Consider the following 19,386-nt stretch of genomic DNA (forward strand, 5'->3'; position numbering starts at 1 on the left):
ATCAGCTGGACGATTGCTATCTATGTGATGATCCTTGAAATCTATGCGATGATCAATAGGACAATGGCTATCTGTATAATGACCGGCGAAATCTGTGTGATGATCAGCTAGACAATTGCTATGTATGTGATGATGTTTGAAATCTATGTGATGATCAGTAGGACAATGGCTATCTGTGTAATGACCGGCAAAATCTGTGTGATGATCAGCTGGACAATTGCTATCTATGTGATGATCCTTGAAATCTATGTGATGATCAGTAGGATAATGAATATCTGGGTGATGATCAGTGGAATCTATGCGATGATCAGTGTGATGACTGTTTGGTAATAGAGCTGAATTGTTATTAAGTTAACAACAATCGAGAAGACTGCTGTGATGGCCGGGGCTACCTACAGACGTCAGAGTGTAGGATTACGTTGATTTCTATGATTTGAATTGCTTGACTTAGTGTGACCTCCTGAACTAAATTATATGCAGGGGTTACCATGAATTGTTTTGCTTGTTTTGAAATGTGATTGCTTTGTTTCTTTTTGATTGTATTGATTGATGGTTTGATTTATCTTAAGAGCCATAGTGGTGACGAATTGTACTCTGTGGTGAGGATAGGAATGTGATTCATTGATTTTTCACCTTTGATGTCATGTTGATGACAAAAGCTCCTAGGGGGGAATGGGGAATGAGTGTGATTCTAGAATTCGCCATAGGGCGTTAGGATGGCATCAAACATTGCTTGAGGAAGTATTGTTTGACTGAAATTTGTGTAATTGGATGCTAGGATTAAGGATCTGAGCATGAGGCTTTAGTTACCAGTTAACTTACGTAAACACGATATGGAAGGATATGGAATTGATGGTCGTAGGTGTGGGATATGTGCATATCATTGTTTAGGTTGAGGTGACTTAAGAAATGTGTTTTGCTTTGTGGTTTTGAGTTTACTCATACGGGCTTGCAAAAGCTTACCGGATATGTTGTGTGGCAACTCGGTACACTATTCAAATGGTGTAGGGGTTAATCTTGCAGGTCAGGATAATCGGGGCTGAAGCTGAGTAGCACCTTTGCAGCTTTACGGTAGGAAGCCATCTTTGTGACTTTATCGTTGATAAGGACTTCCGTTGTATAGTTACTCTAAGTAGCATTTACGTTTTATTTTGTTGTTGACAATTTAATTCGTAAGCTTATGTAATATGTGACTCTATGGAGCGGGTCAATATTGTCACAGTGGGTTCAGAGCATCAATATGTAATTGGTTTAAAAGGAAAAAAGTTTGCAGGTATTTTGTATTGATGGCTGAACGTTTACGCATATATAATTATGAGATTGTATATCGATTTTTATTTGTGTTAAAAATCAGGGGCGTGACACCCTCTACTGTAAACTGAACAGTAATTTGTTGATCTGAAATAGAAACAAAGGAGATATCGCAAAAACTTAAAGAAACAAGAAGCCAAATATTAGGAAGGAGATCACCTCTGTTGTTCAAAGAAACTAGTTGAAGATTTAGTGAAGCCCAAAAAGAGGTTGGCACAGAGTCAAAAGAAACCATCGGCTCAGAGATGCAAACCAAGTCTGGATGATGCTGACAACAAATAGCTGATAACTCGGAGCGAGAATCCGTATTACCAATACCTCTAATGTTCCAATAGAGTACCTTCATTGGAATCGCTTTGGTTTATTGCGATCCCTAGATGGGTTGAAATCTGTAACTATTTATTTAGCTTTAGTTCGTAGAGTTATATATAGGTCAATATCTATAACTAATATACATCCTTAATAACTTTTGAAGGTCAGGTAAATGAAAGATTTACAGTAGCAGTTTCTGGTTAACCACAATGCATAAGCTTGTAGTTTACTGGGTGATTTAGAATCACTAGATCAAGGATCGATTTTTTTATATTGAATGCCTAAAACTCTCATACTCACACAGAGTGATATTTTCAAAGGTAAAATGAATGCCTGGCACCCACATTGACTGTGAAAATATTTAATGATCAAATACAGATCAGTAACCTTTGTACAGGTTTTTATTGATGGATATTCAGCACCATTAACAGCGGGTAATTTCGCAAAACTGTTAAGGTAGTTAAACACGTGAACCTCACATTGGCCTCATGCAATTATCTACATTTTGTGAATAGATGTGCTTATCGGTGCTTTACCCCTTTCAATTTTTCATCCGCACTGGTTCATCGATCCATATGTTCTAAGGCCGACTAAAAGTGTCTAGAAATGTTAATTTAATCTTGTAAGATCCACATCATATCCAACATTTGGTCTTTAATGTTTATTTTATCACACTCTATTTGCCTTTATTTCTCAAGCATCCTATATCACATTATTTCACCAACATGATCGATGTTACAATTTGGGTACTTGTGGTTTTGCAATTTATATTCTGTGAAATTTTTGTCCAATGTCTCAAACTGACAAGTTTATAACGAGGTTATGTTAACTATTAATAAGCTTCATGTTTAGTGACTTGGTGTCTTGGTCTATGTTGGAAGCAATGATAGGGACATCCATTTATACAAGTTCTGAGAGGAAGGTATAAAAACCTCGGTATTATCGAACAGATGGCATAAATAGTCCAAAATGTAGAGATTAAATTCGGTTAAAGTAGATAAACTCAAGCAATTTTTGTTGAGTTCACTTCTCTTTCTTCTATGCTATACATCATCAAATCAATGCTTAACTATGCCAACCCATTTTTCTTATCCCTGTTTAGTTGAAGGATTAATTACTGGTTACTCCCTATAGTTATATGGTTTCGTCGTTTCAGTCCCTGATCTTCGAATTTCACCTAAAAACTCCTCAAACTCTCAATTTCCTCCCAATCAGTCCCTGTCGTCCAGCTCCGTCCAAATAGTCCGTTAAATTGCTGACGTGGCATTTTTTACACAGCGAAATGTCAATTATACCCTTACCTTATATTTTTTAAAATTTATTTATTTTCTTTTTTCTCTCTCACGTTCCCCCCCGCCCCAACCTCTTTCTACCTCTTCTTCCAGCTCTCTCTCTCCAAGATCCAAGATCCAAAATAGACGAATAGTCTGCGCCAACTAACCAAAACGACCAACCTCCCACCTCCCTCATCTTCTTCCTCACCGTCGACTCATCATCATCACATGAACCAATCTCTATCACCACCTTAGCCCGAAGAGAGAGAGAGATGCAGACCCGGTTCTCAGCCCTGACCTGAACCCTAAACTCCATGACCCGATCCTTCTCCTCCTCCACGCCGTCAACCACCTCCTCCTCCCAATTGCCGCCTTCGTGCTCAACTCGTCGCCGATCTCCCACTCACGGAATTCATCGAAGGAGAAGGTCCGTACTCCGTGGAGGTCAACACGAAGAAGAAGTCGCTGCCGAAGCCAAAATGGATGGAGTCGATCCCGGCCGGCGATAAGTACATGCAGATTAAGAAGAAGCTTAGGGAATTGAAGCTCCACACAGTCTGCGAGGAGGCCAAGTGTCCCAATCTAGGCGAGTGCTGGTCCGGCGGAGGTTTATGGCGGCGAAACCGCCAATGCCACCACCACTATCATGATTCTTGGCAACAAGTGTACGCGCGGTTGCAGGTGAGGTGTTCGACGAAATGTGTGAGAGAGGAGGCTTTCGTGTTTTGTGGTTGAAATGTTGATTGGAAATGTGTGCAGGTTTTGTAATGTGAAGACTTCTAGGACTCCGCCGCTGCTGGACCCCAATGAGCCGGCGAATGTGGAGGAGGCGATTGCATCGTGGGGGTTGGATTATGTGGTGAATACTTGAGTGGACTGAGATGATATGTCTGATCAAAGGAGTGGACATTTTGCTAAAACTATGATCAAAGGAGTGGACTGAGATGATATGTCTGATCAAACCCAATATGCTTATCGAGGCTTTAAATATGTTTTCACTTTCGAGTAGCTGATAGATAGGGGTGTGGGATAACTGTGAGCTGATCTTTCATGGTCATGGGAGCATTGGTAGCGGCGGCCATGACGCCTGGATCAGGTCTTTGAAGGGATGGACCAATCCTCTGAGAGAGAGAGAGAGAGAGATAGAGAGAGAGAGAGAGAGCAGATCTAGTAGTACAGAAGAGAGGACAGGAGAAAGGAGGCCTATTCTTTGGAAGATCACTGATCCGACGAACAACGAAGAGGTCAAAAGGAAAAAACAAAAAAAAAAGGTGAGAGAGAAAAAAGAAAATAAATAAATTTTAAAAAATATAAGGTAAGGGTATAATAGACATTTCGGTGTGTAAAAAATGCCACTTCAGCAATTTAACGGACTATTTGGACGGAGCTTGACGGTAGGGACTGATTGGGAGGAAATTGAGAGTTTGAGGAGTTTTTAGGTGAAATTCGAAGGTCAGGGACTGAAACGATGAAACCCTATAACTATAGGGAGTAACCAGTAATTAATCCTTAGTTGAACTAGCTGATGATAATTCTGCCAGCCTTCATTTAAGCTTTAGTATTTGGCTATGATAGTCCCTGAGAAATTTTATTGTTTTTCAAATTGACGCAATTGGAAAGTAACTGTAGAAAATGGTTTTCATTGATTCAATAGGATTACAATTTACAGATATATATAGCTAACATATGGACGACTGTTACAAGAGGTATAATAGTATTCAATGTAAAGATTACAAGTTGTTACAAATGCTATAAACACTACTGAATGCTATGATTACAAGAAATCAAAACTGATGTGCAGTTATGCAATCAGTTTTGAATAGGAGAGGAAATCTCTCTAACACCCTCCCTCAAACTTGGCGGTCCGGGACGAACAAGTTTGCGTGTGAGTAAGACATGACGGTGCTTATGAAGAGGTTTGGTGAGAAGGTCTGCAGGTTGATCAACAGAGGGAACAAAGCAAACATGATGGCTTCCAAGAGCCACTTTCTCATAAACAAAGTGATAATCAAGTTCAATATGCTTAGTGCGTGCATGAAACACGGGATTAGAGGCCATATGTGTAGCACTAAGGTTATCACAATGCAATAGTATAGGATACTGAATGCTAGTACTGAGTTCATAGAGTAAGAAAGCTAACCGAGTGGACTCAGCACTAGCATGAGATAAGGAACGATACTCAGACTCAGCACTGGAACCAGTAACTTGCGTATGAAAAGGAGACGCAATAGGCTGCTGGGTGACGTGTTGCTGGTATTGACGGCTTCGTCTGAAGAGGCCATTATTGGGACGACCGCCAGTGGGAAAAGGACGACCAGAGGTGGACCAGTGATCACGCCGGGCAGATGGAGCTTGGCTCTGATTGAAGAGTGCAGTTGTCGTAGGAGAGTCAGCAGGGCGAGATTGCTGGGCATCAAAGGAGACAATTCGAGCCCGGAGTTCAGTGAAATCAGAGAGCGGAGGCTTTTGAGTAAGAGCAGTGCGGAGCATGCTATAATCGGGACCAAGACCATGGAGAGTGGCAATGACTAAATCCTCATCAGGAACATGCTTTTTAATGGAGACTAAGGCATCAGCAAGTGATTTAGCATGGCGGAGATATTCGTCAACAGATTGGTTGCCTTTGTGGAGGTCGAGGAGCTGCATCTTTAGATTGGCCGCACTAGCTATAGACTTTTGGGCAAAGTGACGCTCAAGGCAGTCCCAAATCTCCTTTGATGTGTCATAACCAATGGTAAGCTGGGCAATGCTTTATGTGAGAGTGGTGGTGATAATGCTGACGATTAATTGATCCTCCTTATCCCATTTTGCATAGGCAGGATTTGGTTCTGGTGTGGCAGGTTGATCATTGGTGGGGGTTGAGGTGATGAGAGAAGGAGGAGCTGTTTTGGAGCCATCTATGTAGCCCCATAGATCATTCCCTTTAAGATAGGGTTTGATTTGGCGCAGCCAGACAAGGTAATTTGTTTCGGTGAGTTTGATGAAGCTAGCAGAGGGATTGGAGGAAGGAGTGACATCCATGAGAGAGGGAAGGCAGAATTGTGGCAGAAGACGAAGGTGAGTAACCTAAACTTCTGATACCATGTAGAAAATGGTTTTCATTGATTCAATAGGATTACAATTTACAGATATATATAGCTAACATATGGCCGACTGTTACAAGAGGTATAACAGTATTCAATGTAAAGATTACAAGCTATTACAAATGCTATAAACAGTATTGAATGCTATGATTACAAGAAATCAAAACTGATGTGCAGTTATGCAATCAGTTTTGAATAGGAGAGGAAATCTCTCTAACAGTAACCCTACGTTTACAAGCAATAAACCTAAACAAGAATTCTTGAGCCCACTAGAGTTAAATGAGAAAACTCTTAATTTGATTGATAATATGATAAAAGATAGGTTCTGCAGCTGTTTAAAGTTGCTTATATATGAGGAAAGAAACCCTAGGGCGACTAACAATGAAACCCTAAAGCCCACGGGTAAAAATAAAACAAACTAGATAACCGAAAATTCTGAAAAAATAGCAAATTACAGTTTTCAGGCCCTAAACGATCTCGAAAGCCTGAAAAAGCCCACACATCGTGACAAAGCCACGAGTTTTGTTTATGGCTTCGTTCCCTTTCCGAAAAGGTATAGAAATCACGATTCGGACACCGAATGCCAAAGTTGCAGCAAACCGGGTTTTCCTCCTTTTCCACGATCGAGCTGTTCATCAATTCTTGTCACCGTTCATTCTACATCACAAATAATAACCAGGATGAAACATGTTTGATAATCTAAATCTTTTCAGGTAAGTGATGGGGCATACAATGGGGCAAAGCTCAGCTCAACCGACCAAGCTATTCTCTCAGATAGTGGTCTTGACTAGAACCGTTCTAGTGTTCCTTTAGAAATTAAGCCATCTGGGCAATTTGAGCCCTTGTATAGAACAAAATTAGATGTTCAGGTATGCTTATGCTTTATGCATTACAATAAGCATATGCTATTACAATCATCAATGGTGATCAATATGTGATATCTGTTTTCATAATTACTTTGATTAGTTGATTCATGCTTACTTTGTGGCCATTATCTTTTCTGTTTCCCGTGGAAGGACGGGGAATTGCCAGTTCTTCCGCTATCTGTTTATGGATCAGTTGCTATGACACATAATAAAGCCTCTGACGAGTACTCCTCACCATATCAGTTTTTCTTCTATCTTTATGATAAAAGAAATGTATGTGCAGGCGACACTTTTTAAGTTAATCATCGAATTGGAGCTCTGAACCCTAACATTTAGAAGTTTGAATCCATCAGTTTTTTCATGATTCATCCATCTCATAGTGACACTATTGTTTTCTTCTTCATCATTTCATCTACATTATGATGTAACTTTATCCTATAGGCTGGCTTGGGAGGATTATCATTTGATGAAGGAGAATTCTCAGTTTTTGGGTAATGTATCTTGACTCCTAAATTTCTTGTGGGTAACTAACTTGGGTATTTCGATAAAGAAATTCCCGGTTTTCCTTTTAACTCATTATATACAATTTTTAATATGCAGATACACAACAGTTGGGAAAGATATTGTTTCACAGATAAAAACTGGAGATGTGATTCGATCTGCAAAGCTGGGCGAAGGTCAAGATCGTGTAGTGTTGCCAAATGAGAAGTGATTTGTTCTCTTGCCACACCAGGACTTCTTTCATTCTTTACATCTGTTGTGTTTTAGTCTTTTATAAGGTAGCAGCAGCAGCCTGATTTTCTTGGTGCAGGTTGTACGTTGTACCTGAACTTCTCCTCCCCTTCCTCTTGTATGGACAATAATATAAATATTGACTAAAAGAAGTGTTATAAGATTACAATCAACTATACAGGATCATTATTCCAAATTCCAGCTTATCTTTCTTTTCCCCTTTGTATTGATTTTCCTTTTTTATCCATTCAGTTTACATTTTTTATCAGGATTCTAGAATTCACCACTACAATGAGTTAGACAGCAACCATCTGCCATTATTTATTTATTTGTTTGGTCGAAGGGTAGCATCAATTAACAAGGGACATGGCCAAACAACAGTACAATGGACACAGCCCAATACAGACGAAGTCCGCAAAGCATGATTCACACAGTCAATTGCCAAAACAAGCAAGACTAGAGAAATCAAAGCAAAAGAACGAACAACCGAAAGCAGAAAGCAAAAGAAGAAAAGGGACTTTGAATTTACATTGCGGATTGGAAGACTGCTGACCGGAAGACTTGTAAGATGTCACCGTCAACTTGGAAGCTTCATGCAAACTCAGAACACCAAGTTCACGTCACTGACCGGAAGGTTCAAACTTTAGATATGTTGAAGTGATGAACGGATCATAGACTCACTTGTCATGTGAATCCATTCTCAGATATTAAAGCCAAGCCTTGATTATTTATTTATTTATTTTTGGTTCAATAAGTCATCAAATTTTTTCACATGGAATGATGAAATGGAAGTGTTACAATTAGGAATACAGTACCAAGGGGAGCCATAGACAATAGATATCTTCCTAACGCTACAAGCGCAATAACAAAATATGGAGCTTACATTCTCCAGAAGCACCAAGAGGCAATAGACAGTCACTAAACCGAATTTCGTACAGGCAACAGATAGTCCCGTACGAGACGCCAAGTCTTGATTAGCGGGAGTACATAATCTTCCGCGTCTTTAGAAGTTGAATCAGAAATTTGGACTATATATAACTTGTGCTAATTTTCCACATAAAGATATCATTTGTATATGTAGAAGCGTACAGAAATTTGTGCCAATTTTCCACATAAGAAACGAAAACATCAAATTGTATGTTTATTCTTGCCAATTATACACGTTAGGTTTCTCCCATATAAACGCAATACTATAATATATACTTGCTTCTTCACAGCTTGCTTGCCAATCACTTCATAAAACAAGCCATTGTGGCATTGTCACAAAGGTAACCCGGCCTCCGGTACTAAAATTGTGAACAATGGCTTTTCAACGCATTAACCTTGTGTTTATTTCCATATTCATTACCTTGGGGACTTTGGCTTCTCATGCCACATCCCCTTCGTTGTATGAAGCTTCCCTTGCTGAAAAACATGAGCAATGGATGGCAAAGCACGGACGCGTTTACCCCAATGCGGCAGAGAAGGAAATGCGTTTCGGCATCTTCAGGAAGAATGTCGAATACGTGGAGAAGTTCAGCAATGAAGCGAATAAGACCTACAAGTTGAACATCAACAGGTTTTCTGATATGACCAACGAGGAATTCCGGAGACATCTCACCGGATTCAAAATGCCCCCCGGCTTAAGTTCAACGTCCTCCAATTTTAGCTACCAAAGCTTGGCTGCTACAGATATTCCAACTAGTGTGGACTGGAGGGAACAACAAGCTGTCACCCCCATAAAAGATCAAAATTCATGCGGTAAGTGAATCACGTGCACCTTGCATATAAATAGTGCCATGCATACGTCAAACCTACTCGGTCGATCGTATATTATCCCTTGTTACTAACTTTTGTATATATATACATGTAGATGCTAGCTGGGCATTTACAGTAGCAGCAGCTGTGGAAGGGCTAACCAAAATCACAACCGGCCAATTGATGTCACTCTCCGAGCAGCAACTTGTGGACTGCAATCATCAGAGCTCTGGGTGCAACGGTAGTAGCTTAGAATCCGCCTATTCCTACGTAGTACAAAACGGAGGACTCGCTCGTGAAGCAACTTACCCCTACCAGGCAACAGACATGGGAACATGCGATACTAACAAGGAAAGTGAGCATGCGGGACAGATCACTGGCTATGAACGAGTCCCTTCCAGAAGTGAAAACGATCTACAGAAGGCTGTGGCCATGCAACCAGTATCGGTTGGCATTACTGCTAATGGACAAGATTTTCAAATGTACCGCAGTGGGGTGTTCTCCGGCAATTGTGGGACGGGGATCGACCACGCCGTCACGGCCATTGGCTACGGGACGACTGAAGATGGAACCCCCTATTGGTTAATGAAGAACTCATGGGGGAGGGTTGGGGTGAAAGTGGGTATATGAGGATTCTTAGAAACAGTGATGCCCCAGAGGGTATGTGCGGCCTTGCTCTGAATTCTGTCTATCCGACTGCTCCAGGACTTCCACCTAAGCCGACTGCTCCAGCACTTCCACCTAAGCCTACTGCTCCAGCACTTCCACCTAAGCCAACTGCTCCAGGACTTCCACCTAAGCAACACTATGCCAAAAACTGCATCAGACGACAGACAGAAACTGTTGTCTGATTTGGAGTGCCACCGTTGTAGAGCGAGCCGTTGTCTGTTGAAAATTCAGACAACGGTGCAACACAGTTGTCTGATAAACAAACAGGCAACGGGTATGTGTTATAACTGTTGTGTGATGGTTCGACAGATGGCTCGGCAGATGCCATGCGCAGCTGCGCAGCAGTTGAAGCGCTGCCTTCAGACAACAGTGCTTGGTTTCAAGCTGTTGTATGTTAAGCATATCAGACAACATACTTTTATTTTTTGTGTTGTCTGATTGATCCTCAAACTTCAGTGCTTAGACTATATCTGTTGTATGATCAACATTTGGGACAACGGAGTTCAATTGCAACTGTTGTCTGATTTAGTTTTTGGACAACAGAGTTCAATTGCTTCTGTTGTGTGAGTATAAATTAGAAGAGACTGATTTGTTAAAAACTGATGTGTGATATGAACGATTGCAGTGTGTTTGTCCCAATTTTAGCCATTCAGACAACGGGCAGTTGTCATTATATCTCTATTCTGTTGTCTGATTATTTGAACATCCCATTCCTGAATTAAATTGTACATTCATTTGGTCCATTTACCAAATGAACAGTAGTTCATCAAATATAAACATTGCAAACCATCAAATATAAACTTTGCAAACCACTAATCATTGAAGCCAATATTTCAAATAAGAAAAGCATTCTAGTGCATGCCCATCTACTTGGGACATCAAAAAGTTGATACATATATATCTATTGTTCCAAAACATGCCACACATGGTGCATGACAATCTACCAGCAGAGAAGCACAAAAAAGATGCTTTCTTTAGCAAAAATGTACCAGCAACAAGCGCGCTACTTCATGGCTTATGCACATGTGTTGACAACAAACTTCCCCCACTCATTTCGCACTTGATCCGCTTGGGTGTATTGGTTGTTGCCTCTCCTCTCCCACTGAAATCAGTTTATTATATCAAAAGGATTAGTTAATCATTTTGGTGAATGAGGCATGGACATGATAACAAAGTTATGAGAAATTGAGTCAAGTGACTATATTTACTTAGTTGCATATGAACTGTTAATTGACATTTTACAAGAATGTAGAGAAGTTATGATCCAGATCTCTTCACTTCACATAATAAAACACATTCCGGTGGAATTCAAATATTTGAATTCCACAATAAACAGGAGGAAACCTGAAAAGAAAGAATAAAGAAGGTTGGATGTAACAATGCTGTTCATGACAGAACAAGACTTACCAAGTGCCAACATCTTATTGTGCACATAAAAGGTTAATCATTGTTCGTTTATCAGGGGGAAAATTTTAAACTTTAAGACAATTTACCTTGATATCTTGACATTCATAAATACATTCATGAATCGTCCAACCAGGTCCTTCTCTTGATCTGCAAAACAAGAAAAACAGAGTTAGATGCCCTTGAATAGCACTTTCATGTTACTCACATTCATTTGTACATCTACCACAGGCTCAAAAACAGAGTTAGATGCCCTTGAATAGCAACCTGGATCTTCTTCCTACTCAAAAGTAAGGCAGATCAAGATATATTAATTAAAGCTCTTGCTGACATAAAGAAAAAGTAAAGATCTGAAAAATCTAAAACCCATGGGTTTAACCCAACTGGTTATGAAGGGTGGGTAATAGATTGATAGGGTTAGAATAGATTAGGTCAGGGGTTTGATCCCCTCCAATGTCATACATAACACACACACACAATAACAATTTTTGTGTTTTTATAAATAATGTTTCATAATTAGAAATTTTATATTTTGAAATTCTCATGGAAGCAACATTATATTAGTTGTCAACCCTCATATAAAGCTTCCATTTGGAAACTTGTGGGTGTTGATCTTCTCAGTTCAAGGGGGATTCCAAAAATCACACTGTTCCCTTTGCTGATGTTATGAACTTGCCATGAAATATCAGTTTATCAAATGTTTAGCAATAAGCCATACCGAAACCGGCAAGCAAATGTTTAGGTAAGCACAAGGAAACATATATAAAATTATATATGAGCAGAATTCAAACTAAAATATCAGATCAACATCAAAAAATCTTCCTTCCAAACATAGTTTGCCTTCCACAATATCACAGCATACCAAAACAACCAGCCCCAACCAATTTTTCGATATTTAAAGAAAAAAAAAAATAAAGTACCAAACAGGGAATGAAACAACTTTCTCAGCTAAACAATTAGGCAACTGGACACGGATATAAGCACTAGGAAGTGATGAGAAAAAGTGAGGAATTCTCTTATTATATAAAAGAAAAGAAAAAATAATACATACCAAGACATGAGAGAAGTGGAGAGCCACAATAGGGACACAAGCCAAGCCCATCAAGACAATACAGAAGCCCAGGAGTAGGCCATCAGAGGGAGCTCTTCCATTCCACCTTTGCAAGGCTTCAAAGATTGTTTCACGACAAAACCAAACTGATAAGGAAACCACACCTGCGTGTGTATAACCTTGCCAAGTTTGCATCTTTGAGGCTGTCCTTGACTTATCCCTGTAAACCCCAGCAACCAATTAACAAATCCAATTTCAGGAAATAAATAGAGAGCAAAAGTAGATAACAAATCCAATTAACACATATATATATCAGATGTCCGCCACCAAGTTTCAGTCCTCCCACCTCTTATTCAAGCATATTCTGGTTCACAAGACAACTCCTTGGATTGTACGGAAGTTCCTACATGTTCTCACCTTATTCAACGTCTACATCTTGCTTCTGCTCCAAGGCCTGACTGCACACATAGGGGTTTAAGTTTGCACCACAAAAAAATTGCAGAGAGAAAGAGAGAGATGTACGGCCTCGGCCACGAAGGTAATCTCCATGTTCTCTGACAAGTGAGGTGGTTTTGCTTGACAAGTAAAGAGAGCTAGACAAGACATGTGCCATATAGATTATCTAAAGATTGAGTAGGAGTATGAAATCTTTATAAATCTTGATTCTACAAGAAGAGTAGAACAATGTTCTTTTCGTTAAAAGTAAAATAAAGATGACATGGTAACCAATTTCAATTAGGTCTTTGGAAAACAGAGTAATGTATCCACATTTGTTTCTAGTCTTCTCAAGACCCACATTTCTTTTTTGGCAGAGCCCTTTAACTAAGTAGAACATTGTGAGAGCAGCAAGTGGAAATGGTTTACTATCCTTTAGTGTCATTATCTTCTAATGCATATGAACTACCAAGCAATTTAAGGGACAACAGAAACCTTCTTGTAGTTATGCTTTGTATGTAGGTTTAATAGCTTTTAAGTTTTAACCTTCCGATAAAAAAAAGATAAAAAATAAAATAAAAACCGACTAATGTAAAATGCCTAAACGTTGAGAAAATCAAACAAATTCAAAAGAGTAAAAATAAAAAGTACAAAACAAAAAACAAAAGAAAGCGCCATACCATGACTTTGGACCTCCAATGGAAGTGTCTGGGCCTTGATAATCATATACTATCAGTTCGCTATCAAAAGGCAAGGGAACATGAAAAGTAAAATATCAGATCAAGAAATGCCCACATACTATCACTGCAAGATAACCCCGACTTCTCTGTAATAGAAATTTGCTTATAAGAATGATGTAGCACAAACATCTCAGGATTACCAAGACCCTCATGATTTATACACTTAGACCAACTCTATTAGAATAGACTGAACAAAAGAATTTGAATCCTCAAGCTACAACTATGTAATAAGCAAACATGAACGACGACATTCTGAAAATGCAGAACAACAATCCTGGCAATGTTATTCCCAAAGATGAATCCTTATTGAATTCTTATAGATCTAAAGGGTTGTCTCTATGGCAATCAGCCACTCCGAAACAAAAGGCACCATTCATCATTGTATTGTCCACCTCTAATATTTACTTCTTTTCTACTATGATATAGTAAGGAAGACAGATTACCTAGTTCCAGACTACAATCATCAGCAAGTGAATCAAAAAATTTAAAAATGAAAAATCTAGACCCTTTTGCATAGACATAACAATTTAGATTCAACAACTTAGGAAGGCTCCCTCAAATTGGAAACTAAACAACTTGAAAAATAGTACCATAGTAAGAGATGACATGTTCGAAAGAGATTCATTGTCTTTCTTGATCTCACAATTTCTAGATCAAGTGATTGAAATAATTTACACAAAAGACATAAATAAAATAAGAGTATTCTGTTAAATAAAATACAGTACCAAACAAAACCACATGGCAATGATCAAAATCAAGCTGGAGAACCCCCCTTAGCTCACTATCTTAAACATTTAATGGCTTCAAGTGTATCCAGAACCTTGGTGCCCAACCACATCCTTTTGTTATGACCGCCCACGATTAAAATATGTTCTAAGTAGATAATGATACTAAACTTTCATGAATTATAAGAAAATAAATTGCCTTTATTTAGGTAACTTCCTATCTCCTATGAAATTTACAATATCATGATAGCTCGACATTTACTACCTATTTCAATTTGGTTAAATTTAACCAAAAAATACATTACTATGAAGTATAATATGAACATTATAATGCAGTCTCATTCGAAACCAATAAGGGAAAACAAAGCATAAAATTGGAAAATTGTAAGTAGAAAACCTAAGCTCAGAACAAAAAGTTATGGGGGAAAAAGAGAACACCTAGCAGAACCCATGTCATTTCTCTTGGCAACATCTTCAATTGCTTTTCTATTCTCTTTGTATATCTGAAGCAAAAGCCCAAAGAAAACCAACATTCAACACACCCATTAATCCAAATTCCATCATCCAGAAATCCAAACCATCATACAGGCACGCACAGAGTACCCAAATTTAAACACAACTGTACAAAATATAGTACATTCAAATATTCAGATATTTACAATCATTGGAAAGAGAAATTGCACCACAATTATCAGTACAAATCGAAAAGAAGACAGATCAAAATGAATCCAATTTCAATCAGTCGAGATGGGTGTTCACAAAAGGAGCCAAATTTACCTCAGTACTCAAGCAGAGTAACCTTTGATTCTTAAAAAGAAACGCAATTTCACCAAAGCTAATGATGAAACAAGTAAAACTTACAAGACCCATTGATTATACTTGAATAAAAGGCAGCAAGAAGCAAACCAATTCATGCCAGCTTGGATCCACTGCTGTTCTTCCAGCCAAATCGGAATCGTCCCTCAACGTAAGACTCCATAGCCCAAGAAGTCGTTTCTCTTCGCTGCTCGAAGAACAAGAATTGAAAACTGGAAAAACAGAAAAAAAATCGAAGTCGATTAATTAGTGAGATTGCAAAGATTGTAGTACCTTCGGCTTCAGTAATAGAGATAATGGAGAGTCTGATGAATCGATCTCTTAAAGCTCACTCACTGAATCGAAGTGAACGGAGTCGAAGATGAGGTCGGAGAGGTGGGTAGTGCGGTGGTTTATGAGGGGGTCGCGAATGAGTTTGAGAGAGCGAGCAATGATTGAAGAAGCCCGAGAAACCATCCCCCCCCCCCCCCCCCCCCTCTTTCCTCGTCCTTCAAATCTCCAAATTGAAAACCCTAATTGAGTATATCGAACCCTAATCGAGTGTATTTAGAAGATGGGTTTTGAGGAGAAGATGGGTTTCAAGAAGAAGATGGGTTTGATTCTTTAAGAGAAGAAGAGGGGATCTGCTTTGAGAAGAAGAAGATAGGTTTTGTTGTTTCTCTCGAAGACTAGCTGGCTAAGTGGGATGAGGGAAAAGGGACCTTGAACTTAGTTTTTGATTTGTATAACCAATTCAGACAACACACAAAATAATTTCGGTTGTTTGATAATATACAATGAAATTTCAGCTTAGAGATCCTACTAGCAAATCTCCCGCCTAGTGCAAAGGGACAAACTCATTTTTCCCGCCTAGGATTACCATCGCACATTCACACAACAAAAATAAGTCATTCCGTTGTAGGAGATTACAATCGTGTACCAGCATTTCACTCAAATATTGGCCTTTTTGGGGTCATGTGATTTTCTGCCAAACTTGCACAACGGAAACAAAAAAATGCGTTGTATGTTATTTTGCAACTTACTCTCATACAACATATACAACAATACTGTTGTGCAAGGTGAGTCAAAATTTCGACCCAAAATTGAGCAAGGTGAGGGGGAAATTTTTTTTACATTCAGACAACAGACAAATCCTTAAAACTGTTGTACAATAATCTTAGACCCAAAAAAATTGATGTACGACCTCCTTATACAACGCCAATCTCATTAAACCTGTTGTGTGAAGCAGATTCAGTGATCACACAACGGAAATTTTTTTTCGTTGTCTAAAAAGTGTAGTGTGATGCAGTTTTTGGCATAGTGCAAGGTACACACACAATATATGTTCGTATTATATTATAGATGTAAGCAAACCATCTTTTCTTAGAGAAAGTGCATCCATCCTCACTCCGATAACCATACAATACACAAGGTATTATGCCTCCGAATTATTTACGTGAACCGTGGAGTGACCCGTATACCCCCCCTTCTGATTTGATTTTCTGCAGGAAAGAAGAGTAACACAAAAAGAAATATCATCATAATTGTGGTTGTGATTGCTTTTGTCACGATGCTTCTCGGTGGCATATACATTTTCTTTAGAGTCAAGAAGCCAAGGGTAAATTAAACTTGACGGTAAGTGGAACTGTCACTATTGTTTGGAGAATGTACGTACGTATTTGTCTTACTCTGGTGTTTCAAACCATTTTTTTTTCAATATCTAAGTTGTACCTTTTCAGATGTTTTTTCTGGAGAAATTAGTCTCGTGGAATCGTTACAATATAACTTTGAAGATATTAGATCTGCAACGGATGACTTTTCTGATGAAAATAAGCTTGGACAAGGTGGATTTGGAGTTGTTTACAAGGTAAAAAAACTGAGCCTTACTTTTTCAATTGCAATTGTGCTTCTGCTAATTTGTTAACCTTTGAAGTAGTAAAAACTACTTTTGTTGTTGTACACTATATGATAACCCAAATAATTGTTTATTTTATTTTATTATTTAATAAACTTACTTTCAGGGTAGGCTATATAACGAACAATATATAGCTGTGAAAAAGCTATCTAAAAGTTCTCAACAGGGTGATCGTGAATTTAAAAATGAAGTCACGTTAGTTGCTCAACTTCAACACCGGAACTTAGTGAGGCTTTTAGGCTTTTGCTTGAAAGGAGAGGAAAGGCTCCTCATTTACGAATATATACCTAATAAAAGTCTTGAACACTTCATTTTTGGTATGGTATCCTAGCCTCTACATCCTCAGTATATGTATTTCATAGTTATAATTTCTTCAGATTTTATATAGGGTAGATAAAACTAAGGTACACAACACATAACACCGGCACACATTACATATGTACTAACAAAATTGTTTTCAGACCCAACCAATCATGAACATTTGGATTGGGAAACACATTACAAAATCATAGAAGGAATTGTTCGTGGTCTTCTTTACCTCCATGAAGATTCTCGACTTCGAATTATTCACCGTGATCTCAAAGCCAGCAACATTTTGTTGGATGAAGATATGAAACCTAAAATTGCAGATTTTGGTATGGCAAGGTTGTTTGTGATGGATCAAAGTCAAGGAGATACAAAAACCATTGTTGGGACCTAGTAAGTAAATGTGGCACTCTAACTTACATTTTTCAATTTTTAGAATCAAAATAATTGAATTTCTAATGTGGATGCAATTATATAGTGGATACATGGCACCTGAATATGCAAGTCATGGGCGCTTTTCTGTCAAGTCAGATGTCTTTAGTTTTGGTGTGTTAGTTCTTGAAATAATTACTGGCAAGAAGAGTGGTAGTTTCCGAAATGGTGAAAATGAAGACGACCTATTAAGCTATGTGAGTAGGAATATATAATCAACTTGTTACATTACTTCTCTATTTATCCCTATGGCCTGCAACTAAGTAATTTTTTTTCTGTAATATTTTTGAAATTTTTATAGGCCTGGAGAAATTGGAGGGATGATACAACTCTAAATATCATAGATCCCATGTTAACAACAGGCTCAAGATCTGAAATAATGAGATGCATCCAGATTGGATTATTATGTGTCCAAGAAAATTTGAATGACAGGCCAACCATAGGTTCAGTTGTTTCCATGCTTAATAATCATTCTCTCAAAATCTCAGTACCTTCACGGCCTCCATATTAATTATTGGCCTTATAACACTGAGACAGACACATCAGGGTCGAGATTCCGACTTACTGAGACGTCTGATAAATCCCAAAGCTCTGTGTCAAGAGGTATAGTTTCAGATATTACTGAACTACATCCACGCTAGGGGCCTAAGTATTTTAGTTTACTGCCATTAATGGAGACCCTTTATTTGTTTAAGTGAACGTTTGAGATTGATGGTCCCATCAAAATCAATATTGTTGCAGAAAGTCTATGTATCAACTGAGGTTGAGGTCAAATGGTTAAAGTTGATGTCCTTTATCTTATGTGTATAATAAGTGACCGCTACTAGAAAATCTCTAGTAGCCACCCCCTTTGGATACACTTTTCTTCTAACCGTATCATTTGAGTAGAGCAAATAGCACATTTTTATATTTTTAGTGTTATTTGTTTATTATTGATCTATTTTGAAAGAAATGTGGATTTCATTAAGGCATGCCAAGAGGGCCATTACATATCCTTCTGCTGCCTTCAACTAGACATATCAAGAAGTTGTAGTAAGAGAACTACTGTGATACATAGAGACAGACTATCTATATTTGAACTAATCGCTCACTTATTAAAGTGAGCCTATAAACTATGGAGAATAGCAAGACATAGTATATAGGCCCCTACCACACCTACCTATATTTTTTCATTGCCCTTCAAGCTAGGGCATGGATATTTGGTGGTCAACAGCACCACTCTATATTGGCCAACATCCGCAAGTCGCTGGTGCCAGAAAAGAGAAGGCACCCTAGCACTCCAGCTCGAAATGGACCTCCAGATCCAAAGTTTCCAAATTCCAAGGGTCTAGAAACCAGAAGCCCAATATTGGGTCCAAAGTTTTGCAAAACCCAAAAACAAGGAACTCCAATTTACTATGGACACCCCAAGAAGAGATGTCCACAACCTTTCACTAGAGGTCGGACAGTCGACACCCTTCTGCATCTCCTCCGCCATAGATTCTGGCCAGCCCAACAGCCATCGTCCAACCCACTCTGGCCAAATTATAGGTACTCTCGCCGTCACCCTTACCACTGAAGTTATCAAAAACTTGGCATCGATTGGAGTCTGAGTACAAC

At 38.7% G+C, this 19,386-nt stretch overlaps 2 protein-coding genes and 1 pseudogene across 2 annotated transcripts; all 3 read left to right on the top strand.

Moving 5' to 3' along the window:
* Window positions 1-1,987: 1,987 nt before the first annotated feature.
* On the top strand, window positions 1,988-7,558 carry LOC112203556 (annotated as a pseudogene).
* A 1,281-nt stretch (window positions 7,559-8,839) lies between these two features.
* LOC112166586 (senescence-specific cysteine protease SAG12) lies at window positions 8,840-10,006 on the top strand. The gene is made up of 2 exons (XM_024303464.2): window positions 8,840-9,318; window positions 9,431-10,006. The coding sequence occupies exons 1-2, from the start codon at window positions 8,880-8,882 to the stop codon at window positions 9,943-9,945; spliced, it is 954 nt and encodes a 317-aa protein (XP_024159232.1). The 5' UTR covers window positions 8,840-8,879; the 3' UTR covers window positions 9,946-10,006.
* A 5,702-nt stretch (window positions 10,007-15,708) lies between these two features.
* LOC112203558 (cysteine-rich receptor-like protein kinase 29) lies at window positions 15,709-18,298 on the top strand. The gene is made up of 6 exons (XM_040505788.1): window positions 15,709-15,748; window positions 16,874-17,001; window positions 17,156-17,366; window positions 17,511-17,748; window positions 17,834-17,984; window positions 18,089-18,298. The coding sequence occupies exons 1-6, from the start codon at window positions 15,709-15,711 to the stop codon at window positions 18,296-18,298; spliced, it is 978 nt and encodes a 325-aa protein (XP_040361722.1).
* Window positions 18,299-19,386: the final 1,088 nt, after the last annotated feature.

This window comes from Rosa chinensis, chromosome 5 (assembly GCF_002994745.2).
Source record: "Rosa chinensis cultivar Old Blush chromosome 5, RchiOBHm-V2, whole genome shotgun sequence".
NCBI lineage: Eukaryota > Viridiplantae > Streptophyta > Magnoliopsida > Rosales > Rosaceae > Rosa > Rosa chinensis.